The 26,416-nt window shown below is 39.1% G+C and overlaps 2 protein-coding genes across 3 annotated transcripts in view; one reads left to right on the forward strand and one right to left on the reverse strand.

The window, feature by feature from the left end:
- Positions 1-8,817, reverse strand: part of ZC3H8 (zinc finger CCCH-type containing 8) — a 34,287-nt gene extending 25,470 nt beyond the window's left edge. The window contains exons 1-2 of one of the 2 annotated variants that reach the window (XM_037038653.1): positions 8,664-8,817; positions 4,458-4,560 (exon numbers count right to left, since the gene is read on the reverse strand). In XM_037038653.1, coding sequence (XP_036894548.1) covers positions 4,458-4,560; positions 8,664-8,800 — 240 coding nt within the window. In that variant the 5' untranslated portion in view covers positions 8,801-8,817. Of the gene's footprint in view, positions 1-4,457; positions 4,561-8,642 lie in introns of both variants that reach the window. The other variant, XM_037038644.1, reaches the window with a different exon arrangement.
- A 1,860-nt stretch (positions 8,818-10,677) lies between these two features.
- Positions 10,678-26,416, forward strand: part of ZC3H6 (zinc finger CCCH-type containing 6) — a 52,425-nt gene continuing 36,686 nt past the window's right edge. Inside the window, exon 1 of the mRNA XM_037038662.1 lies at positions 10,678-10,764. Within this exon, the coding sequence (XP_036894557.1) occupies positions 10,733-10,764 (32 nt within the window). The 5' untranslated portion in view covers positions 10,678-10,732. The remainder of the gene's footprint in view (positions 10,765-26,416) is intronic.

The raw sequence follows: 26,416 nt of genomic DNA on the forward strand, positions 1-26,416 counted from the left end.
TGTGGGGAAAAGGGGACTCTGGTCCACTGTTGGTGGGATTGCAGACTGGTACAACCATTATGGAAAACAGTATGGAATTTTCTCAGAAAACTAAAATTGGACTTGCCTTTTGACCCAGCAATTCCACTGCTAGGATTGTATCCTAAGAACCCTAAAACACCAATCTCAAAGAACCTATGCACCCCAATGTTCATAGCAGCACAATTTACAATAGCCAAGAGTTGGAAGAGCAACCTAGGTGCCCGTCAGTAAATGAATGGATCAAAAAACTATGGTACATATACACAATGGAATTTTATGCAGCAGAAAGAAAGAAGGAGCTCCTACCTTTTGCAACATCATGGATGGAACTGGAAAGCATTATGCTGAGTGAAATAAGCCAAGTGTTGAAGGACAAATACCATATGATCTCACCTTTAACAGGAAGCTAAACAACAAAACAATGAAGCAAGCAAAATATAACCAAAGACACTGAAATAGAGAACAGGCTTACAGTGACCAGAGGGGAGAGGGGAGGGAATTTCAGGGGAAATATGGGAGGGATTTAGAGGAACATATATAGAGGACACATGGACAACAACTGAGAAGGGTGGAAATGGGAGGGAGGGGGGAGCACGGGGGTGGGATGGGATGGGAGTAATAGACAGATAACTGTACTTGAAAAATAATTAAATAAAAATTTTTGAAAAAAAGAGGCATTAAAGATGCAAAAATAATAATAAAATAAATAAATAAAAATGAGACTGAAATCAAAGTAAGCTTCTGAATGGGCTGTTTGCTGGCCATCAAAGACAGCTGAGGGCAAGTTAATTAAATCTTGTTCAATTGCAGCAATTGAAAAAGCAGCCAGAGAGCTCTGGCTGGTATAGCTCAGTGGATTGAGCGTGGGCCTGTGAACCACACGATCACGGTTCAATTCCTAGTCAGGGCACACGCCTGGGTTGGAGGCCAGGTCCCAGCAGGAGACTCACGAGAGGCAACCATACATTAATATTTCTCTCCTTCTTTCCTTCCCTTCCTCCCTAAAGATAAATAAATAAAATCTCTAAGAAAAAAAAGCAGCCAGAGAAAATAAAGTTACTTAAGACAACTGGCCTTTTGGTAATAACAGTTGCTCAAAGACATGAGGAAATTGGGAGAAAATTTGACAATTAAAAAAAGACAAATGCTATCAAATGCTTTTCCTTGGCTCTCAAAGAGCTGAGGTGTTACCAATACTGCTCAGTATCACTGTGCTGCCCAAAGATAAAACAAGGAGCGAGATGTCCATTCCCACCCAAATTTGCAGCAGGTGTGGTTTCCAAACAGCAGTGACTTTAATACAAATGCAAAGAAAAATGTCACTTCAAAATCCATTTAACCCTGGCGACTGAGAAATTATCACCTAACCTTCAAATGGAAGTGATTACTCTGCAATGTAATGACACGCTAAAAGGCAAACTTCAAGAGAAGAGTTTAATCAAGTTCTACAAATGCCTTCCAAGCAATAAATACGCCCAGCGAAAATCTTGCTGTGGACTGGCAGTACTTGTCTGCAATGAAAGACATCTTCAAAGATGGAAATGTAAAGAGTCTCATTACAGATCAGCACTACTAGAAAAATCTTTGCCATCAACTTTTCTTTTCATTTTTTTGCCATCAATTTTGATAGTACTAACTCCAAACTCCTTTATTATCCCAAAAAGGAGAATCCCATTCTTCTCATTAGCAAACCTGTGTTACAAAAACTTTTTTATGCTGTTTTGTCATTTACCGAAAATGTTTACTGACTCCTGATCTAGAGTATAAAACAAAAAGGCAGGAAAAAGGGAAAAGCGATCCAGAAGAAGCTAATATAATTCAAGGGAAAAACAGAACTTAAGAATTAAAAATAAAATTGAACGTGGACTTCTGCCAAGATGGAGGCGTAGGTGGAAACACTGTGCCTCCTTGCACAACCAAGTTTAAAGTCAACAAAGTTTCAGTAACAAAAACGCAGCCAAAACACAGAAAATTGAACTATACAGAACCACTCTGAATATGGGTTGCCAGCACAGTAAAGAGTAAAGGTGCTTGGAAAGTCAGCAGTTCCCTTCCTGTGTAGAGTTGTCCCCACCTGACCATTCTAAGATCCCCAGGGGACACCTAAAACTTCGGGTGGTGTCAGACCCTATACATGTTTTGTCCTAATATGCATACCTATGATAAAGTTTAATTTATAAATTAGACACAGTAAAAGACAAACAATGACTAATAAAATAGAGCAATTATAACAACATATTTGTTATAATAAAAATTATGTGACTGTGGTCTCTCTCTTTCTTACTGTGCTATACTCATACCTTCTCACTAAAAGGAAGCCCCTTACATCTTCTCCTCATACATCCAAATTGCCAGTATCACTACTCTTGTGCCCTGGGACCATCATTAAGAAAAATCAGGGTCACTTGAACACAAGCACTTGTGACACCATGACAACCGATCTGAAAGCCAAAATGGCTACCAAGCGATCAATAGCCTGGAAGCGTCTACAGAGTGATGGGCTGGACTACAAAAGGATGCTTCGTGTCCTGGCCAGAATGGAGCGGGATGGCATGAGGGTTCACCATGCTACTCAGAACACCATGCAATTTAAAACTTATAAATTGTTTCTTTTTGGACTGTTCCATTTAATATTTCCACATTGTGGCTGACTGTGGGTAACTGGAACCAAGGAAAAAAACTACGGGGAGCCACTGTACACGTGCAGCAGGTTACAAGTGAGAATGGAGCAGTGTTTCCCGTAACTCCCAAAACGGGAATCAGACCACAAGTCTATCGACAATAGAAGCTACTGTATTCAACTAATGGAATAACCTGCAGCTTAGAAAAGGAGGAAACACGTATACACCATATAACTCTTACAAATATAATGTTGAGAAAAAGAGCATACAGGGCACTATTCTATTTCTGTAAAGTGCAAAAACAGGAAAGAAATAACAGTATTCTTATGGGTGACAGCTTTAGTAAAGCTGTATCTAGCAAGAAAGTGACTGACACAAGGTAGGACTGTACTTATCTCTAAGAAGAAACAAGGGGTATGGCTGAGAAGGGAGGCCCAGAGGCTTTGATGGTAATGATCTTCCTTGACTTCCAATGTGCTGACCTGGGTGCTTTCCTTTTAACTAACCGAGACGCATTCAACTTCTACACACGTGTGAGTAAAGAGCCTCAGCTACAGCAAGCCTCCTTCGGAATAATCTAGATGTCCATCTTCTCACAGTACTGTTTCTTGAAAACTACTAAGGTAATCCTAGACCGCTGCACCTGCCTATCTCCTGGATGGGGTTGTATTACACACGGATTAGAGGACTCTGACTGGAGCCCAAGTTACTAAAACAGTAGAAAAATTAGTGGGAAATCCAAGCTGCACTTTCTCCAGTCAATCTTGGCTCATGTCCACAGCAGCCAGACATGCCCCAAAGGGCAAAAGAAGTGACATACCTGAGTAGCTGAGAGGCTTCCTCGGGAGCTGAAGATGCTGTACATGCTATAGTTTGTCTTATATCCTTTTACAAAGCATAAAAGTATCATAGTAAAGCTTATTTGTATCTGTGAGTCTCATGGTCAATTAAAACCCATTCTTTTGTAATGTGTTAAAATTCATAATTAAAAAAAAGTTCAAAAGAAAAAAGAGGCAAGAGGGGAGGAGCAGATATGGGCTTTGTTACGGGTTAAGTGTGTCCCCTCATAGCCTTACATTGAAGTCCCCAACCCCAGTATGACTTAAAATATGACTTTGTTTGGAAATAGGGCCATTGTACATATAATTAAAATGAGGTACCAGAGTGGGTTCTAACCTTGTATGACCCGTGTCCTTATGAAAAGAGGTTTAGACACAGACATGCACACAGGAAGAACACCGTTCAAACATGTAGGTAAAGATCAAGGTGATACTCTGGGAGCCAAGCCAAGGAACACCAGAGATGGCAGCAAACCACCAGAAGGTATGGGAAAGGCCTGGAACAGATTCCCTTTCACGGCTCTCACGGCTCTAAGAAGAAACCACCCTGCCAACACCTTCAGCTCAGACTTCTAGCCTCTTGACCCATGAGACAATAAATGTCTGCATTTTAAGTTCCTAGTTTGTGGTATTTTGTTTGGAAGTCCTAGCAAACTAATCCAAACTTTAAGCCTTACATCACTAAGATTAATTAAGTTAGCAATGAATATCCTTATTTTGATGTAATTTGAAAATAACTTTTTGAAACACTTTACAACCCATTTCAGAAATAGGGAAAACAAACATAAAAGCAATGCACCAGAAACAGTTCATGGTAAAAGACAAAGTCCTTAAATGATCAATTTTTTAAAAAGTGTCACCAGGTTTGATACGAGTAACTGGGTCTCAAATGCTAACTAAAATGAGACAAACAGGATCCCTAAAAAATTCTCATATCCATCCCTATCTGTTTTTCCAATATGCCAACTTATCTTACTTTTTTGGGAATATGCGCACACTCCAGTTTTACTTTCCCTTTTATTTTCTCTTCTTGTGTTTCTTCGACTTCTGTATCATCTATTTCCTCATCGACTCTGTAGCAAAAATATCAAATAACACAAGAAGATTTTTTTCAACCTGAGAAGAGTTCACATCACGGCATCAAAATCCACAGCTCTGGCTTCTCTTCAACTTGCTCTCAAAGAAATTCCAAATACAAATTCCACTGCAAATACTCCAGAAAAATAATATTAAACAAAACTATCATGAGTAGTAAATAGCAACATGCTTATGAGTAAAAAGTAAAGCTGTAATTTTAGATCTCATTACATAGCCTTAATGTTCAAGTATTATTAGCAGCTTTGAAATTTATCCATTCACGTATAATTCCATTCATTCAAAAAATACGGAGTATCTACTGTATACCAGGACCTGGGCCTTAAATCTTAGGATACAACAATCAACAAAACAGACCTTGTCCCTGCCTTCTGAGAACTTTCTATCTGCTTGGGAGAAAGAAAGAAAGCAATTTCAATACAGTGTGATGAGTACAGGTGTATATACAGGCAGAACACAACCTAGATTTGGGGGCCAGAGGCTTTCTGAACCTAAAAGACATGCAAGAGTTAGCAAACACAGAAGAGTGCAAGGAAGACCGGTACTTCGGGGAGAATGCAGGGTGCCTTCCCAGGCCAGGAGAGCCCCAAACTTACATTCTAAGTGGGAAGAGGAGAAAGAGAAGCTGTTTTCACACTTACAAGGACTGATAAGTTGAACATGTATATGCATTGTCTGAGACAATTACTTGATATTCCAGCAAAAGTAAAAGTGAACCCAAGAAAGATAAAGATGAGAAATACAAAAAACTAGTGAACAAAGAAGCCAATAAAATTTATAAGTAAACCTAAATAATGGTTGATGCTATAGACACAGGGGAACCAAACACAATTTTGTCTCAGAAAGTAGTGGCTACTGAATAAAGCTTAAGATATGTGTTACACGCCAGATAAAGGCGAGGACTAGACAATGTGTGCATACTCAAAACCACACCCGACAAGAAGGTGAAGGGTGGTTCATGCTTCTTTCCAAGTTGCCGAAGGAGCCCAGGCTTCATAGCTCCACCCAATCCAACAGTTTGCCACTGATATATCTGCAGTCAGAGCTTCAGAGTTACACCCACCAGATCAGCTATGAAGTTTTTTGAGCCTTCTACAGCAGCTACCATTGCAAGAGCCAGTAAGCGAAATACTGTGGACTTTCACTGCTCTGGTCTTCAGTAATGAATCAAGGGAGCAAGAAATAACCTATTACTTGATATCCCTATTACTTTGGCAGAATAATAATGACAACAGCAGCTAATACTTGCATTATGATTACTCAGTGCCAGACACTGTCTCATGGACATTACACATATCACAAGAACCCTATGGCATACATACTACTATTTAAAAGCCTGTTTTACAGATGAGAAAACTGAATTATGGGAAGCTTATGTAACACATCACAGACCTAGTAAACGGTGGAGCTGAGACTGAAACCCAGGCAGGCAGAGCCAACCCTCACTAACATATCCACCTGGTATCTACTATACATAATCTTAATATATGCAAAAGTGAACTTTGAACTTTGATCCAATTCTCCTGCTATCTTAAACTCCAACCTTCTAGTGATACTGACCAAAAATCCTAAAGATGACCTTGACTTCTCTCATATCCCTCATCCAATCTACAAGGACACCCAGTTTATCTTTAAAACATATCCATATTTGGCCACTTCTTGCCACTGATACTATGATGTCAGCTACTCTTGCCCATCTACATTCTAATCTCAACACATACAGAATGACCTGGCTAAACTGTCACTCTCTGCTGAAAGCCCTCCAATGGCCTCCCAGGTCATTAAGGGTAGAAGCCAATGTCCTTATAACGGCACCTACAAATCCCTGCATGATCAGCTTCCCGTAAACCACCCCAAACCATTCAAGTCTGACTACTTTTCCTCCATTCATCATTCTGGCCATTTTGCTCCCACCACCCAATCACACCAAGTTCACAGCATCTCAGGCCGTGTATATGGAACACTTTCCTACTAAACATCAACCTCCCTCACCTCCTTCAGGTCCCTACTAGAATATACTTATCAATGTTGTTAGTAAGGCTTTCCTTAACTACCTTCTTTGAAATACCTACATCCTTCCCACCATCCCATCCTTAAAAATATATATATTATTTATTTATTTATTTTCAGAGACAGGAAGCGAGGGAAAAAGAGAGGGTGAGAAACACCAATGTGTGGCTGCCTCCCACCAGAGACCTGGCTGGCAAGCCAGGCATGTGCCCCGACTAGGAATTGAACCAATGGCTCCCTGGTTCATAGGCCAGCACTCAAGCCACTGAGCCACACCAGCCAGGGCCCATCCTCCCTTCTTATCCAACTACCCTTCTTTCACCTGCTCTATGGCACTGATCACCTAAAATCCCATACAGTAATGAAACCAATTTTACCACAGGCTAACTAATATACACAAAAGTTAGGTTCCTAAGGCATCTTATCAACGTTAGAACTAAAAGACATTGAACAAAATTACATTATTTGAGCACCTGTTGTATATTTATATATTGTCTGTGCCTCAAGAATATAAATCTCTTGAGTACAAGATTTTTAAATCTCTTTTGTTTATTGCTGTATCCCCAGGGCCTAGAATAATGTCCTGTACTCAGCAGGTGTTCAATAAATAAGTAGTTCCATAATAAAATTACCAGGAAAAAAAACCATTTAAACAAAAATCTTTATGCATTGAAAATAATGCCATAGGCAAAGGCAAAAGATAAATAACAAATTGGGGGTACATATCTGCAGACTAGAAATACTAAAGTTTTAAAGAGAAAAATAGGCAAAGGATATGAGTAACAATTCAGAAGTGCTCACCAAAACCATAATGTAATATCATTCTTCACCTGACATTTTGGGAAATATCCAAAACTGTCATAAAGGAATAACATGAAAGTAGTTCAGTAAAATTTTCAAACTGATGGCTGCTATTGGTTTTTTGTATGTCTCTACTCTTTTTTGTAATGATTCACCTTGCTGATTTCTCTTACGTATTTTGATAGTTTATTGATTCCTTTGCTTTTTCTTTGTAGATGATCCTACCATCTGCAAATAATTAGTGTATTTGTCTCTTTTTAATATTTATAGGTCTTATTTTAACCATTGTGCCCTCAAGTAGAGATGAAATCACAAGTCCTAGAGTAAGACTAAGTAACTTAATCCTACTTTTGCTAGTTACATTGTGTGATCTTGGCAAGTTATTTATCATCTGTGTCTCAACTTTCTCATTTACAAAAAATGAAAATATCTTCTCTTAAGGGCTGAGAAGACTAAATGACATTCTGTGTAAAGTACCAAAGTAAAGCTCTAAATGGAAGCCTGAATTATAGCAATAGTTCCAATTAAGGTATGTGAGACAGAGAGAAATGAAAAGATTTGAGTGATACGGAAGTAAATCAACCAGATTAAGAGATTTATCACAGACGAGAGGAAAAAAAGGAATAAAGGCAGTGTGTTTTGATTTTGGCCTAGGGAAATGGTGCAAGATGTGGATTTAGAAGGTGGGTTTTTTAGCATTTCAAAGTCACAGAGAATAAAGTGAATGAATATCTGAGTGTAACTATTCTCGTCCCCAAGAATGAGATCAGTAAATTAGCGCCATTTGGCCAGCTGTCTCAGTTCCAGTTTAGTAAACATATCTAAATGGTGTTTGCTGATTAAAGATGGTTTTTAGGGTCTTTTGATGCTGATCAGTGGACTAAAAGCATACTATTCATTCCTTATTCTTCACCCTTTGGTGAACTGATCGTTTGGCATCTCCTACAAAAAATGCCTAGCACGTGTCCGTGAGAAATGACAGATGACCTCTGTCTTCCAGCAGCTCACACGTGCTGTAAGGTCACAGGCGGCTCACCACCGGCCCCAAGAGGAGGGAGAGCATTCCTCTCGTTCCGCTCGCCAGCCGCACCTCCAGCTTCTACCCGCGCACCCGCCCGGCACCATCGCCCCGCGTCCGAGAGGCCCTCGAGCCCCGTTTCTCCCTATGCCCTGCACAGTCCGGAGCCCACCGAAAGCGCGAGGGGGCGGAACCCGCTAGGGCCCCGGCGCTCAGAGGGAAAACATCGGGCATCACCTGTTGTCGGAGTCCGTGGCATCGGAGTCCGTGGGCAATTTCCTGCCCAAGGCCGGGTTCGGAGGTTTGGAGAAAAGATTCTCAAAATCCATCCTCCCGTCCAGAGTTCCGCAGCCGCGGAAAGTATAGAGGATGAGTCGGGAAGGCCTCCGGCGCATGCGCCACCCGCCCCCTCGGGGGCCTGCGAGTCTTGCCCTATTACGCACGCGCTCTACCACATCCACGGTCCCGCGCAGGCACCGCCCTAAATCTGCATGTTCTTGTTGCGCCTTACGGCCCGTTTTAAGAATATATTTACCATAGTTTTTAGGCTTGGCCTTTAGGATTCTCCTTTGAATGGAAACCCCAGTAGCCACCATTGGTTTGGGCACTTGCCCTGCAACAGGCATGTTTCATACTCAACCCACCTATTGCTCACAGAATGGCAGGACTCATATTGCAGGTGCTATTCCACATTTTCTAGGTGAGGAAACAGGTGCGGACAGCTTAGGTGACTTGTTTTGTCATACAATGGGGTTAAACACAATTTTTTGGCCAAAAGTCCATTAAAAAGTACCAAGAACTAATGATTCAGAAGACAGCCTGTGTGGTTGGGAAGTCTTCTTGAAAGGGGCATATTTGAGCTCAGTATTGATGTAATTTTCAGTAGGAAGAGAGGAAGCTAGGACTAGTATAAAAGGGGTCTGGAGAATGGCAGTTTCCTCGTCCCTTTTATGCAATACAATCAAAAGAGAAAATTATAAGGTACACAAAATCCACTGGTGGTAAATTAGGGAGGCAGGAGAAAGCTAAGCACTGAAATCACTAGAATTGGATAAAAGGCAAAATGTAGAGATACGTATCTCTTTCACACGGTTGGGTATGGGATAATTTAACATTTACCATTTACAGTCAGTAAATGGGCAGCAAGGTAACAACGAGGAGTTTCATGGTCTCCTGCTTTGGTGCCAGTGGAGGTGTTGGAAAAGAAAATTACCCTGACCTTTTAAAGGTATGTTATTCTAGATGCATAAGAACAATGTACAGGGCTCACTTACAGCAAAGAATAAAGTTGCTAAGGAAGCTGCAGGCTTGTTACCTGACGACCTGCCATGACCTGCCCAGTTAGCAATTTGGGATCAGACCCTCCTGATTAGCTACTTCCGGTCACCCAACCTGCCATGCGGCACCCCCCTCCCCCGCCCCCGAGCTTTTCTGGCCTACTGTAGCCCTTTTTCATTCACACTAAGCAGGAAATCAGGTATTTAGGTGGATCAACCACGAAGTCCACCATCTTAATAAAAAGCAAGAAAATTCCCTCCAGAACTAAGCCAAGCTGTTTTCCCCAAAACGCGATCCTGAACACTAAACATTAGAAAAAGAGAGGCTCACTGCGACTTTTAAGGAGAAAGCACATTTCTCCACCATTTAAGCAACGCAGGTTTTATTAAAAAAACCAGTCAACGACCTCTATTACCCCAAATAACCCACACTGGCGGCCGGCTTCAGAAGCCGTTTGTTAGGGGCCTCCGCAAACTCTGGTTGGCAGCGTCCCTGACTGCACTGAGACGAAGGCCACACCAAACCCCGGGCGGAGGTCGCCTCCGAGACGGACATCGTCTCCCGGACCGTGCCGCCTCCGCGGATCCACGAAGGCTGGGAACCCACCCCTGAAGTTACCGACGGCCGCCTCATCCAATGGCCTACGTGCTCCGGTCTGTGGGCGGGGCGCGCGGAGGGATATTGCGCCTCTAGCCCCGGGCTGGTGTGCGACGCCATCTTGTCGAGCGCCGTCCTGGGGCCGCCATGTCGGTGAGGAGCAGTCACCACTACGGCCATTGTCCAAACCCCTGCGTCGCGGCGCTTCCGCCCGCCCGCTCCCGAGCCTCGGCCGCCGGCGGCGAGTAGAGACTAGCGCGGTGGCGCCGGCTGCGGCCGCGCCCCGTGTTTGCAGAGAGCCCATCTCTCTGGCGTGGTTGTTAACAGACTGGAAAGTCTGTGTCTGTGTCGCTCACTAGTAACCGTGAGTTTTTACCGCCTCGTCACGGCGGGCGGCCGGGGTCCCGTGCCCCGCAGACCGGCCCGCAGCCCCGCCCCGCTCCTGACCAAACATGACAGACTGTGAACACGCAGGGCGCGGCAGGTCGGAACCTTGTCTGTCTGTGTGTCGGAGGAGAGGGCTGGGCGGGGGCGGGCGGGCCCTGCATGACCGAGGTGTCTCCGGGCCGCCGCGCTGGACGGCGCCCTGGGAGGCCGGGCTGGCGGCCTTGGGGAGGCTGGCCCCCTCCCGTTCTGTCCCGTCCCTGCCCACCGCGCGGGTCCTTCCGGCCTCCCGCCCCGCCCGCCGCACGTGCGACCCCCGCCCCGGGCTGGGGCTGCGGGCCAGGGCCAGACAGGACCAGGCACGAACTGGTAATAACTGGTGTTGTCTTTGACTGGTACCCTAGCACATTCCGAAAAATAAACATGTTTGGGTTTTTTTGTTTTTGTTTTTTGTTTTGTTTTGTTTTTAGGAAATATTTAAGCAACCCGAAATGCCATGTACTTGAAATGGCAAATACCAAGTTTAAAATGTTAACACAAATACTTAGGCTCTGCCAACCTTACTGTAGCACCTAGTGGAAGGTCCATGGATTACCCCATCCAGCCCAATTTTGTAAATACGTGTATCACTTGAACATTTACTTGAGATTCTAATTCTTTAAGTTTTGCAGTGCCTTTATAGGCATACTCTTGGTTCCACTTAATGGTTTGGGGTATTTACAGATTTTAAATAGCTTAAAGAGCATATTAAAGTTTTCATTAGGTATTTAGCTTACAGTCTTACGCGGGGGTGGCGGGGGGGGCGGGGATGACGTTTTGGTCAAGNGGGGGGGGGGGGGCCGGGGATGACGTTTTGGTCAAGAATGGATCAAATATACACGGAGGTCCTATAGGATTACACAGTAATGGAGCGGAAAAATTCCTATTGGCCAGTGGCGTGTCGCTGTTCTAACATTTTTAGCACAAGGCATTATTCACTTGTTAGTGGTGATGCTGGTGTGAACAGANTAGCTTACAGTCTTACGCGGGGGTGGCGGGGGGGGCGGGGATGACGTTTTGGTCAAGAATGGATCAAATATACACGGAGGTCCTATAGGATTACACAGTAATGGAGCGGAAAAATTCCTATTGGCCAGTGGCGTGTCGCTGTTCTAACATTTTTAGCACAAGGCATTATTCACTTGTTAGTGGTGATGCTGGTGTGAACAGAGTCACAATGCTGCCAGTCCTGTAGAAGTGCAGCTCCTACAGTTACAGTCGCAGACTGCACCTTGTAGGCTTGTGTAAGTGCACCCTGATGCTCACACAAGGATGAAATCACCTAACTGCACATTTCTCAGAATACATTCCCTTTGTTAAGCAGCACATGCCTGAACATTGGTATCTTAATGGTTAAGAAAAAGAGCTTTCCTTAATATTGCTAGAATCCATTAAATGTGATTGCAAAACCCATTGCATCTGACTCTTAGGTAGAATATTTAAAAATCTAGAACCTGGCAGTTACTCCTTTGGGAATTAAGTAATCAAAAGTACACATTATACTCTAGGCTGTATAGAAATTCTACCTGTGGAGTAATGTGGTCTGCTTTTTATAAAGCATTCTGAACACTTAAAAAAAAGCCCAGAAGCAGAAGTCACAAACACTTAGAAATTTGAAATACCTAAATATCGGGCAACCTTGAGAGGGATAAAATATTTTGACAATTTTGATACTGAATTAATAGGAGTAGATCACCAGAAAGCATTAAACATGTAGTCGTTTTTAGAAAGTAAAAAAGCCCTGCAAAATTTTGAGTATGTAAGCTTGCAGTTGACATGTTTTTCATGTTGTTTTTACATTATCTTGTTACTAAAATGAGAAAATTGTTGGAATAGGTTAACTAATGGCTTGAAAGTTTTCCACTCTGAATATCTGGACAAACTGGTGATGAGGTTTTTGCCTATGGAGGCTAAAATTCATTTTTCTTTGCATGTGTGGAAGAAGAAAATCTGTTCTCTTACTTCACAGGGCACTTCAATATATAGAATTATGTAGTCTATGTAGTGAGAAAACCATGTCACCAAATTCAGGTGTCAAAATAACTTTACTAGTTAGGAACTCTGATGCCAGACTTTAAAAATAATTTGAAGTTTTGAAACAATTAGAAGTTTAAAAAATGTTAAAGAATTCTTTGTAAGATATGTTAACAGCTTGGTAAGAATTTGAAATGAGATAGTGATATTTAGTCCTTTTTGTTTTATATTAGGACTAAAAATATTTCCTAGTGATTTCAGAAACAACGTTTGCTCCATCTTAATTTATTCAGTTGTTAAGTGGTATTATGAGGCAAAAAGACACAATTTATTTTTTCACATCTTTATTTTTTGCTAAACTTACATGAAAAGCAAAACAACTACATCAAAAAACAAAGTGAACTGGGAGTTAAGAAAAATGGTTCTAGCTCCACTTAGCTTTGTGAAGTTGAGCAAACCTAGTTTCTTAGCTGATAAGAGTTCTACAAGAATTTTTTAAGTTCTACAAGATCTGGTTCTTGAATGACTCTGGGGAACTTTTTAAACGGTGGTGATGTCATTGCCATTTCTGAGCCTCTGGCTAAGTTTTAAGGTTTTTTTAAATTTTTATTTATTTATTTATCTTTAGAGGGGAAGGGAAGGAGAGAAGGAGAGAAATATCAATGTATGGTTGCCTCTTGTGAGTCCCCTGCTGGGAACTGGCCTGCAACCCAGGCATGTGCCCTGACTGGGAATCGAACCATGATCGTGTGGTTCGCAGGCCCGAGCTCAATCCACTGAGCTACACCAGCCAGGGCCAGTTTCAAGGTTTTTAAAAGGTCAGGTTATTCTAATAACTGTTAATTTGAGAACTATACAAGATCACTATTTTCCAAATTTAATCATTGAATCGCTTGGAGAAATAAAGATTTTTGTCTTGCCCAGAGGAACTGAATCAGAATCTCTAGGGGAGAATATTGGGAATTTGTATTTTTAATAGGCTCCCCTGGTGATTCTTAAGAAATTGGGGAAAAAATGCACCAATCTGTGGAATCCTTACATATTCTTGCATCTGCAATATAGTTATTTTATACTGCATGAAAAGTTTCTGTGAATTAGGTGGTGAAGATATATGAATTCTGGTACTTGGAGATAGGCTTTGTCTCCAGGATATTCTTTTTTTGATGTTCCTGAAAAGTAATGTATATTGTGAGTGCAGGAAAAAAGATATATCTATGATTTTTATTTACAACTGCTTTGATTCTACAAATTAAAATATAGTTTGCATTTGAATGAGATTCTGAATGTAAATGTATAGTCACGTAATGCACATATTTTCTCTTTTAAAAAGTATCTTTGTGCACATGTTTTGTATGATGAATATTTTGCACAAGATTTGTTTACCAAATAAGTTAGATTTTTTAAAAAATTACCCATTTGGTGTACTTTCCCTTAAATATTTCCATATCTGGAGTGAAAACACTATATAAAGTGTCATTAATATAAAACTACTTACAAATAAACATATGGCAGTATAGAATATTTGTGGAGGACTTCTGACTAGGTCTTTAGAAATAAATAATAAAAGTTGGGGGAAGTCAAAGGAGGATAAAATCCTGTTTTCCTTTTCATTCAATTCTGCATTTTCATCCAGTTCTCGTAGGCACAACTTTAGCCACCTAGCTTTGTATTGTAGCTGAATGTTGACCCAAGTAAGACAATTCACAAACAACTCCTAAAGGCTAAATGCTGAGTCCTTGCTTTGGACACATCTGCAGTAGAGTGGGAGAGATAAATACATATCCAAATAACTATTGTACAATTTTCTGAAATGTACTAAAAGTAAAAAGTTTTTGCAAGGATTTTACTGGAGAAAAAGAGAATTTTGACATGAACAGTATAAAGCTTATAATTCTCAGAGCCTTTAATTGATAGGAGGTATGGATAATTGTTTCATTCCAGAAGAGGTTATTCTTTGCTCATTAGGAGCAACCTTCCTACCTTTTTCCCTCCGCTCCCACTTGGCTTCCTTATGAAAAATTCCACCTAGTCAGAACGGTAGGGGTTACAACCCCATCTCCTCTCCTTCACCCCCACAGCAGAATAATGGGAACCTTGCCTAGAGACTTGGAGAATCTGGAGGAATGAGGATGGAGGAGATGATTATACTTTTCATTTGTAATAAGGCTTTCATTTGATTCTCACATTAATCCCATGAGATGGTGTAGCATTACAGTGCGTCCTATTTGTTTGAGATCCCACAGATAGAACCTAGATAAAAAGCCAGCTATGCCAACTACTCCCTGCGGTATTATTTTCACTTTTCGTTAACTTTTCACAGGCAGGTAATGCAGTAAGTGCTAGCCTTCACTTCTTGCATTGTTTGGGATTGTAATGTGCTGGTATTTTAAGAGAACCTTGCATTCTGAATAAAACCTGGATTCTGATCCTAGTTTTTCTTCTAATTTGGTTAATGCTCTTCTCTTTTCTATGATTATTTTTCTTGCTTGTGAAATTAGACAGTTGAATTACATTACTTCCAATTTCCCTTCTCACTTTAATATGCCAGTAATTTTAATTAAATCGCAGATGCAGCTTCTTACATTAGTGTTTATTTGATGCTCTACACTATATCTGGTTTGTAAATTAGTATATTTACTGAAGTAAATGTCTTCCCTCACTAGGCCATTAATTAATTGTATTCTTAATTGTAGTAAAATACACATAATATAAAATTTACCATCTTAACCATTTTTAAGTGTACAGTTCAGTGGTCCTAAGTACATTCATATTGTTGTGCAGCCAATCTCCAGAACTCTTTTCATCTTGCAAAACTGAAACTATCAATATATTTTCGATTCTTGAATGTGGTAATTTAACGTATTAAAACTATTTGGTTGAGTTTTTCTTTATCAAAAAAAACCCCTCAGACGTCATGTTCAGGTTTGATGTTGGAAAGCACTTTGACTCTTAGGAAGACATTTTTCTTTTCCTACCCTCTTATAGAAAAATTATTTCATTCACTTTTAAATTTTGTTTGTTAAATTTCCATTCAACAGACATTTCTGTGCCGAGTATAGTGTTAAGCACTAGGGAAACAAACTGAATACAGCATCACTGAACTGGTGCTCCAGGATCTTATGATTTAGCAGGAGAAACAGATTGGTAAATACCTAACGATAGCACCATGTATAATGGAGGTGCGAACTGAGTGCAGTGGTGGCATAGGTGGGAGCATCAGGGAGGTATCGAGGGACTGCTGAGTCTGGAGGGTGAGTAAGTTTGGGCCAAGCAAGGGCAGAAATACAGGGAAAACGTGGAGAAATGAAATGGTAGGTTCAGGGATGGTAAAAGTGTTAGCATATGGAGCATGTACAACACATTTTAGGCAATGAAGAAAAGGCTTACATGAATTAAGAGTCAGACCCTGAAGGCTGTATAGATACTGGCAAAGTTTTTAAGCAGGAGAATGATCAGATGTGTTTTGGGGTATGGTACCTTGAGACTAGGAGAAAGTTGACTACAGAAAGAGCAATCAGTAGATGACAAGTTAGGGAGCTTTCAATCATTTTCATTATGTATTAAGCACCTAATATGTAATATATTGTTCTGGGCTTAGGGAAGATAATAAAGAAAATTCGTTACCTAATGGAGCTTACATTTTCTCTGGAGAAAGGCAATAAACATAAAAAACATGTTAGATGATAAAGCATAAAGGGAGATGGAGCACCCTATGAGTATGGGGAGGGTATTTCTGTTTTAAATAGGTGTTTAGGGAAACACTGAAAAAGTAACGTTTGAGCAAAACCCTGAAAGGGAACAATCCAGGCCAGTACATGAGGGGGAGGAGCATTCCAGATAAGGGGAACAGAGGTAGAAAAAGCCTGGAGCCAGGAAGGAACCTATGTCATTTAGGGGAAAACAAGGGAGCAGTGTAGCTACAGAAAAGAACAAAGAAGAGGGAGAGCTATAAGAGATAAAGTTAGGTGGACAACAGGGTGATTGTGAGGGCCTTGTAAGCCATTGTGAGGAACTTGGATTTCACTGAGTGGGATGGAAGCCACTGGAGGAATTGAACAGAGTGATAACAAGAAAGCTGCTGCAGTAACTTCAGTGACAGGTTATGATGGTCTAGGCCAGGGTGGTGAGAATTGTTGAATTTCGGATATGGTTTGAGGTAGAAAGGATTTCCTGCTGGATGAATGTTGAGTATGAAAGAAAGGAGTGAGTCAGAACTACTGTAAAAGTCTAGAAATTGGGTGATGAGTTCCTGGTCAACAGCATTGGCAATGAGAAAGCAAACAAGAGGCAAAATTCATGAGATATTTCTTAAAGTTAATAGAAATGGAGATAAAGATCAGAGTTTTCAGCAGATGTATCCGCTGAAATGATGAGATCACCCAGGTATGTGGAGGAGACCAGAAAGAAGACAGGGGTTTTCTAGAAGCCAAGGAAGAGGGATGGTCACAGAGTAAGTAAAGGAAAGTAGGAATATACTAAATTAGGCCATTTAAAAACTTGAATGACAGAGTGCTGCAGGATTTGCAAACTCGTGGTCTTCAGGCCTCTGATACCTGCCCACATTGTGGTTTGCCAAACAGAATGCCTAAAAGTACTTGTGATTGAATGCCATCAGGCTTGATTTGTGTCTCCAGCCTTCACAGTCCTATCACTCGCTCTTTGTGCAAACTCGGCACCCAAGCAGTCATCTTCACTCATTAAGCAACCTGCCTGGCCACTTAGGAATTTGAGTTTGTGACCCCTTGTTACACAGTGAAGTTATGTTTTTACCTGGACAGACAAGCAATTTGACTACCAAAAAACCTCACAGAGATGGTGACTTTGAATGCACCAGGTCAAGCCTTTCCTCACTATTCTTTTGTTTATAGATGTCCCTGCAGTTGTGCAACATACTAACCCTACTTTACTTTTTCACATTCAGAAACTGATTAGAGCTAGTCAGACCTCAGTATGTTAATTCATGCTCAAAAATAAATAACAGTGGCTAACATTTATTTGGTACTTACTGTATGACAGGTTTTAAGTGTTTTGAATTATTTAATCTTCACAACTATGGGAAGTATTCCCCATCTTTACAAACGAGGAAGCAGAAACTAGGAGACTGATAAATTTTTCCAAGGTCACAGTAAATCAGTGGGAACTCAAATAATCTGACTCTAGAGCTCAAACTTTCATTGAAGGAAAGACATCACCATCACAAGAGAATGTGTATGTGTGTATGTGTACATATCAGAATGCCAATTTGGTCATGTAAAATGAGGATTAGATGTTGGCATTGGGGAGTATATTCTTTCTTATGTAGAATGGTATTTGGAAAACCAAATTATTAAAAGTTGCCTAACAAGACATAGGATTAGAACAAGGCAGTTGATTGTAAGTGACTATAATTTTAAATGGCGTTAGATTCAAATAAATTGATATTTCCATTGCCATAATATAGTCGCCAAGCAGATTGTTGTATCCATCTGCCTTACAGGGTATTCCTTCTCCTGGGTAGTGCTTCTGTGGGCACTGGCCACATTTGTCTTCATGTTTTTTCTTTTTCATTACTTTTATTGCTAACCAGCCCTCCTTTCTGATAGATAAATTTCTTTTCATTGCAAGTTAATATCTTAAATTTAGTCAATCGTCTTTTACTTTGCTGCATGTGTCTGACTTCCTAATCTCTGTTCTGGCTCATCTTGTTTTGGTTTTATGGTTGAACTTTCTCAGGGCATTCTTATTTCAAGTGTCTGTTTTGAGATATTTGGGTCCTGGATGGTATTAGTTGACTGCTGATGTCATGTACCACCCCAGATAGTAGTCACTGGATGACCTAGCAAAAGCAGTTTCAACAATTATTACTCTTGGCAAAGAGCAATCTTTCTCTATTGTAAAATTATATATATTAGCTTGGCTTTGTCTATAATGTGAGTTCATGACTTAACACTTTAAATGAACTGTTTTAATACTTAAACTTTCATAAACCATAGCCACATTCTTGAGTGGCAAATAAAGGACCAAAACAAATTCCAGAGAGTTTTTAAAAGAAGTCTTAAGTTAATTGTCATTAAAATTATACATAATGCCATTATTAAAATCAACAACAATATATTATAAAAGTGGTAGAAAAATAAAGAACCTAGGTTTGGAATCCATGATGCTCGATATTTTACATATATTGCTGTTTATAATTCACATACTTTAATTTATTTGGTCTATATGACAACAGATATTAATAGTTTAGGAAATAGATTCAGAGTGTAAATAACTTGTCCAGGGTAACTAAACATCTGAATGAGAATCAGTCCGTCTTGTGATTCTAAGTCATAATGATAGTAAATCTGGTATCAGATGCTGGGCTGGGTTCTGGACACTTAGAGGGGTTTGTGTTTTTTCTTTTTGAGCTATTACTTGATCACAGGCAAATTCATCCTAGTTCATTATAAATTCATTTTATATGGCAATCTTTTTGAATCTGAAACATTGAATTTATAAAGAATAATAATTTTCACATATTTTAAGAGAATGTGAAATAAATTTAACTAACTTAGATCTGCAGATTTTGGCTACAAAAAACAAAAGTTTCAATCTGTTAAGGGAAGTCATTGAAATGCATAGAGATCATGAGAACTGATACCTGTTTTGTTTGTATTTTCCTTGCTTACTAGCAGTTGTCAATAGAAGGTGCTAGGTTACTGGTATGTGTGTAGGATTGAGTTCTTTACAACCTCTACTCTTTAGCCTGTAAAGGGAGTCGTGGATTGATTTCTATACCCCTGGAGAACATAGGAGTCTGCTTAAAATTAGTTTGGGTAAGCAAATGAAAGTGAGAAATAACCTACATCTTTTGGGCATATAAATACATTGCACCAAATATACATTTTTTTAAATGCCAAATGTCAAGTGTGAAAATCAGTATTTGACCAAAGCTGGGGCTGAAGCCAGTATCATTATCATATATTAATCTTCCGGAATATATGGATAAATCTTAAATATTCTCCAAATTATTATAATTTATTATTAGAAATTTTAGCAATCTGATTTAAAAAATAGGACATGACAGTACAGAAACAATTTTCAGCACTGCCCATTGCTAGGTTGCTCCTGTGATTGCTGTAGTACACATGATGGGTACAGACTTGAGGGCCACTTTCAACTAAGATTAGCGGGATACAAGATAGTTGGGGGGAACTTTTTTTCACTAACATTTTCTTTTTTATATATTTTTAAATATCTGGAGCAAAGATGATTGAATATGTGGCATATAACTTTGCTGTTCTATGAAATTTTGAGTAAGCAAATTAACATTCTGTTTTTAATTCATACACAAAAGATACAAATTCCCAAATAGGATTTTTTCTCAAAAGATTCATGGAATAATTAAAAATTATACACTATCTTCAGAGGTTATTTTGTTGAATATTGTGAATACTAGTATGCCAAATAATTAAACAAAGTTAGAATTATGACAAAATTTTGTATAATTCAGCTTCGTGTATTTCATTTAAATTTTATTAATTTACCAGTTCAAAAAGGATATGTTTTTCCTGAAGTCATCATCTAACTATGACTCTATTATTACTCTAGTAATAATTACTCTAGCGGGCAGGGTTGGGAATATAAGACAGAAAGCTGTACTTGAACAAGAATTAAATAAAATAAATAAATAAATACTCTAGTGTTATTACTTCATTTTTTGATTATTTGAAAATTGTTAATTTATATTCTTCATGAAATAACTCCTATAATCATCATTAATTGCATTTTCTCTTGCATTTATCTATATTTATACTTCATCTGATAAGATTCTCATTCTAAGTGGTACCTGAAACACCCTCTTAACTTAGAAAATGAATGTGTAGATACTAACAGTAAATTCAGATGACATGGCTTTTTTATATATGACTTTGTTACTTTGATTGGATAATACTGACCTAATGGTCATGCAGTCCCTGATCATGTCACAGTAAGAGACTCCAGAAGTGACTCGAAGCCAACTGAGAGGCGCAGTGGAGAAACACGCTTTAGCTCACAGGTGGCAAACACCAGGCCCATGGGCCGAATCCAGCCCTCCACCTTGTTTTATCCGGCCCCACACCTGTGCTACCTGGCAGCAGCACCGAGTTCCGCTTAACTGTTAAGGAGTAGTTAGATTTATATAGTCCTAAAATTACATTCAGCCCTTTTAAAGCAACCATGAGGTTGATGTGGCCCCCAGTGAAAATGAGTTTGACACACCTTTAGCTGAATGCTTAAGCCAAAGCCAAATTTTGCTTTTAAAAAACAACCAAACTTCTATCACTCTCAAATCCTGAAGCCCCAGTAGCTCATGTTATAATTAATCTTATATCCGTTAATTTCAGAAGTAGAACACTTAGAGAACAAGTGTCCTTTTTTAGATATTTGAGTCAGAGGCAGTTTCACGCGGTTGTAGTATATTCATCAAAAGTTTTTCAGCTTTTGTTTAACATCATGACACCTGGAAGATTGCTTTCTGGCTTTCAAATTCTAAGGGTATTTTGTTTGCTGGGATTTGTTTCAGTTGAATTTCTTGTTCTCTGAAGAGCCTAAATCAAGAGGATGAATTGATAGGGAACGAAAGTAAGTGAATTTTAGTTTAGTGAGATTTAGTGAATGAAATATAAAACTTTTTTAAATGTAGTCTCAAAACAACGTATGGCAAGGGAATTCAGTTTTGTCTGTTTCTGCTTGTGGCATAAAGGATATTTGAGGAATGGAATGCTTTTCATTCGTGATGTCAAATATACAAGTTTAAGGATATATTTTTAAATTCTTAATTTCATACATTAATATAAAACAGTCTTTTCTATCTGACTGTATGGGGAGGAATTAACATTTTATCAGAAACCAATTTTACTGTAATATTTTCAAAGGAACTCTTTGTAAATAAAATGCATGGCGTGCCTTCCTATCTTACTAAATAGACAGTTACTGATTTTTTTCTTTTCTAAGTTACTTTGTGTCATCATGAATATTTATTGTCACCATAGTCACTCTGAACACTCGGTATTACATTCTGTCTTGTGTTTTGTTGTTGTATTCAGGAGAGTTTGGACATAGGGAAGCTTTTCACACAGATAGTGTTGTGTTGCTTAATGATAGAATAAGCAGAAATGCCCTCATGAACAGACTTCAGAGCTGGTGCACTCTAGCTTCTTTTCTGCTTTTCCTTGTTTTGGATAGTTTTTCATTGTTATTTATTCTCTGAAGGAAAATATGGGAAATTTTCTTTTAGAATCCATGTCTCTTGGATTTATAACCTTCCCCAGTTTTTGATGAACGTACCTGTAGTCTAGCATACCCATTTTATTCAAATGTATCTATTTCCAGTAAATCATAAGAGAAAAGGACTTAGGTTGAGAGCTGTCTGCTAGGTACAATGCTAAGTGATTACCTAACTTTATCTCACTTAGTCCTTAACTGCAGTGAATTGTTTAATCCCATTTTATAGATGAGCAAACTGAGTATTGGATGTGAGATAATTTGTTCAGGTTCATATAGGTACTTTAAGACTGAGAAGTAGGACTTGCACCCCGAGCTTTCCAGCTCTAGAGCTTCTGTTCTATCCTACTATGAATGATGTCTTCTTAAGTACAGTATTCAGTTTCAACATGCCATGAATTTAAAGCATTAATTAGTCTTTTTAAGAAATCTGTTGTTGGTTATTGTTTTGTTTACCACTGCTACTTTAATTTCCAGTTTCAGGTGACTTCACTTGGTCAGAACACTGAGTCCTCATTAAATAAGAAGGGGTTTTATTTGCTTGTTTGTTTTGTTTTTGGTTTGAGTCTTCTTTAACTTAGGTGAAAAATTACTGCTCTAACAGCTTCATTAGTTTTCTATTCTCTTATCTGGATATTGGTGCTTAGCCCCTTTTTGTTTAATTAAATGGTAATAACAGCAATTTTCATTTCTTTCAGCATTCCCCTCTTTTCTTTCCTTTTTCTGACTTTGATGTGGAGGCTTTTACCTAATAGGCTGTTCGCTACTCCGAAGCACTCTTCATTAGCTTGTGTAAGATCCTGAAATGAAATGGGGAGATCCTTTTTTTTTAATCGCTGCGTGATTTAAGTCTTTTTTTACCTCTTTAAAAAAAATCTGTACGTAAAAATTTTGACTGAAACTTTTTTGACTGATTTTCTTTGAGCACTTAAAAGTACTGTTCATTAAAAAAAAAAAACACCCTATATATAACCTCCAGGTTCTATATTATCAATCCAACCAGTCTGGTGGCTGCCATTTCCTGACAGTCATTAAAATAATTCCTGTGGAATTGAAGTAACTAATATTTACTTTTGCATATTAGAAAATTCAACTTCTAAACCTTAACAGTCTTTGTGTCATCTCTTAAAATACCACCTAAATGGTGCATTGATTAAATCTTCTTTTCCCAGTATTTTATTATGAAAATTTTTAAACATAAAAACACGGAGTTCTACAGTAAATACCCTCATATTCTGTCTACCAGATGGTGAGGTTCTCAAATAATCTTTTTTTAAATTGATTTTTAGAGATAGAGGGGGAGAGGGAGAGAAAACCATAGATTGGTTGTTCCGCTTATTTATACATTCATTGGTTGTTTCTTATACGTGCTCTGACCAGTGATCAAGCCTGCAACCTTGGTATCTTGGGACAACACTATCCAACTGAGCTACCCAACCAGGGCTTAAATAATCTTCTTTACATCAGCTGCTATGAAGTGGTTTGGCTATTTGCAAGTTCTTACTAAGAACAAACCTTTGTAGTTAAGATTTGGGGCCTGAGAATCAGAGTGCCAGGGGTTTGGATTCTATGTATGCCATCTGTTAGCAATTAGTTAAGCTTTGTCTCCTTTCTTCACCTGGTTAATGAGGATAATAATAGTACTTACAGAGTTCACATGGTGATGGAATGAACTGATCCAACATGTCTGGCAGCGTAGTAAGTGTTCAATAATTGTTAATTATCATCATACTAGTTTTTTATTTATTTTTTACTGCAAATTTGAATCAAGATGTTATTTTGCTGCAGAACTATTTAATTATGAACACATTAGCTGGAATCAAAGATAGACAAATAGTGAAAGAATTAGATCATCAGAAATGTAGGCTAAAATTATTGAGCATTGTTTTTAAATTATTTGTTAGAAGTCATGTATCCATAACCGTCTGATGGCTCCAAGGTTTTTAAAAGTTGTTCCAGGTAGTAATTGCTCTTGCAAGTTTAACTTGTTCTCTTTTATTTTTTCTTAAAGATTTGGGTTATTTATTTTTTAGAGAGGGGAAGGGAGGGAGAAAGGGAGAAAAACATCTATGTGAGAGAGAAACACTGACTGGTTGCTTCTCGTACACACCCCATCCCAGGACTGAACCCACAATAGGGCCAGTGCCCTGACCTGGAATTGAATTGGAGACCTTTTGCTTTGCAGGACACAATGCCCAATGAACTGATCCACACTGGTGAGGGCAACTTGTCCTCTTTTAAAGGCACAGCTGAAATATTATTGTTTACATTTTCTGTTGTTCTTATCTATGTTAGCATGACTGTAGACCAACTGGTATGATAGTTGAGATGGTATGATACTGAGACCAACTGGTATGATAGTGAGTGGTGGATGGTTATGCCTCTAAAAAATAGCCTGAAATTTTATTTACATTCTCTATTGATTTTGTTATTTTATTGATTTCTGTCTTTATCATTTTCGTTCTTTTTCTTTTGGGTTTGCCCATTTTCAAGGTCTTTAGTTGAATGTATGTATAGCTCATTTGTTTTTAATCTTTTTATTATCTGAAAAATGTGTTTAAATAAAAGCATAGGTCTCCCTTTCAGGACTCATTTTGTTTCTTCAGAAGGTCTTTTAACTTATAACTCCATGGTGTACTCTGAACCAAATTTATACTGGGAAGTTCACCAGGAAAATACATTGCTTGAATTTAGATGTTTCATTAATATGTTACTAATACATGCATTACCTACACCAGGTGATATATATGTGTGCATATATATGTACACATATATACATATGGATGTATACCTATACATGTATGTACCTATGTACAGTTTGAAAATTTTGAGGTTGGAATGATTGGAATTATGTGTTGTTATGACATAGAAAATTAACTCATTATTCATTCATATCCTTACTATTTTTTAACAGATTTTATTTATTTATTTTTAGAAGGAAAGGGAGGAGAAAGAGGGAGAGACACATTGGTGTGTGGCTGACTCTCGCACACTTCCTACTTGGGACCTGGCCCACAACCCAGGCGTGCTCCCTGAGTGGGAATCAAACTGTAACCGTTAGCTTTGCAGGCCAGCACTCAGTCCACTGAGCCACACTAGCCAGGGCCATGTCCTTACTATTTTTGAAGAAAATCTTGACCCTATTAAAAGGAGTAGTCTCAGCAGTAATAACGATTATAATGGTGTAAGGCTATAAATCATAGGAATGTTTGTAATATTCAAGGAGGATTTCCTGGAGGATAATAGCCTATTCTCAGTATTTGTTGTTTTTAACTAATTTTTTCTTCCTCAACATTGTCGGGGGAAAAAGCATTCCCATCAGTGACAGTGGTTGTATTTGAGTGGGTGTGGCTAGTATCAGAATCTCCATGTGCATTCTATTCTCTTAGGTTCCCACTGGGTTATTGTAGTATAGCAGTCCCAGTTGCTTCCCTGCACCTATTCTGTCACTGTAGGTCTCTTTTTCACTCAAGAATAGAAGCCTCATTACACCACTTTCTTTCCTGGAAACACTGCAGAGCTTTCTTATTTCTCTCAGAATGCTCAAAGCTCTGCATGATCCTACTGTCACCTATGACTCCAGCATAATTTTGAACCAGTCTCCCTCCTTTTCTTTATGATCCAGTGACACTGGCCTTGTCTCAGTTTCTGTCTCAGTCCTACACAGAAATTTTGCTCATCCTGCTTCCTGTTTGCCAGTGGTCCCACTCCCCCACCCTTTATCTCTCTGGCTAACTCCTCATCTCAGTTTGTTCATGACTTCCTCAGAGCCTTCCAGACTTTCCCTGCTTTGTGTGTTCATAGCACTTTACCTTTTTCATATACTTGTATGGTTATTATTTTATTTTTGTGATTCTTTGATGTCTGTCTCCACCACCACTAGATTGAAAACTTTTATCAGAGAAAACCATGTCTCTTTCTTATTTGCCATTATATCCCCACTGAGAAGCTAATGAATAAATATTTGCTAAATGGACTTCCGGCCAAGATGGAGGTATAGGTAGGTATGTTTCTTTGTGTGGACAACAACCAATTTAAAAACAAATACAACCAGAACTGCCAGAAAATTGAACTGTATGGAAGTCCAACAACCAAGGAGTTAAAGAAGAAACATTCATCTAGACTGGTAGGAAGGGTGGAGATGGGCAGCCAGGGTGGAGAGGATGTGTTTCAAGACCATGGCTGGCAGACCAGGTGGTCCCACATTAGCATGCAGATAAACAGGGAGGAGCAACTGGGGAGTGAGACAGACTGCATGACCCTGGGTTCCAGCGCTGGGAAAGAAAGCTTTAACACCTGGCTGTAAAAACCTTTGAGGGTAGGAAACCAGGACTCACATCGATGATTTGAAATCAAAGGAAGAAATAAGCATTCAACCTGAACAGAATGAAGAAACACCAATTCACAAAAATGAGGAAAGGCTTAGTAACCTCTGGGACAACTTTAAACATTCCAACATCCAAATCATAGGGATGCCAGAGGAGAAGAGGAAGAGGCAAGAAACTGAAAACTTA

This window comes from Sturnira hondurensis, unplaced genomic scaffold, assembly GCF_014824575.4.
Source record: "Sturnira hondurensis isolate 20B ecotype Veracruz unplaced genomic scaffold, ASM1482457v3 Scaffold0002039, whole genome shotgun sequence".
Lineage (NCBI taxonomy): Eukaryota > Metazoa > Chordata > Mammalia > Chiroptera > Phyllostomidae > Sturnira > Sturnira hondurensis.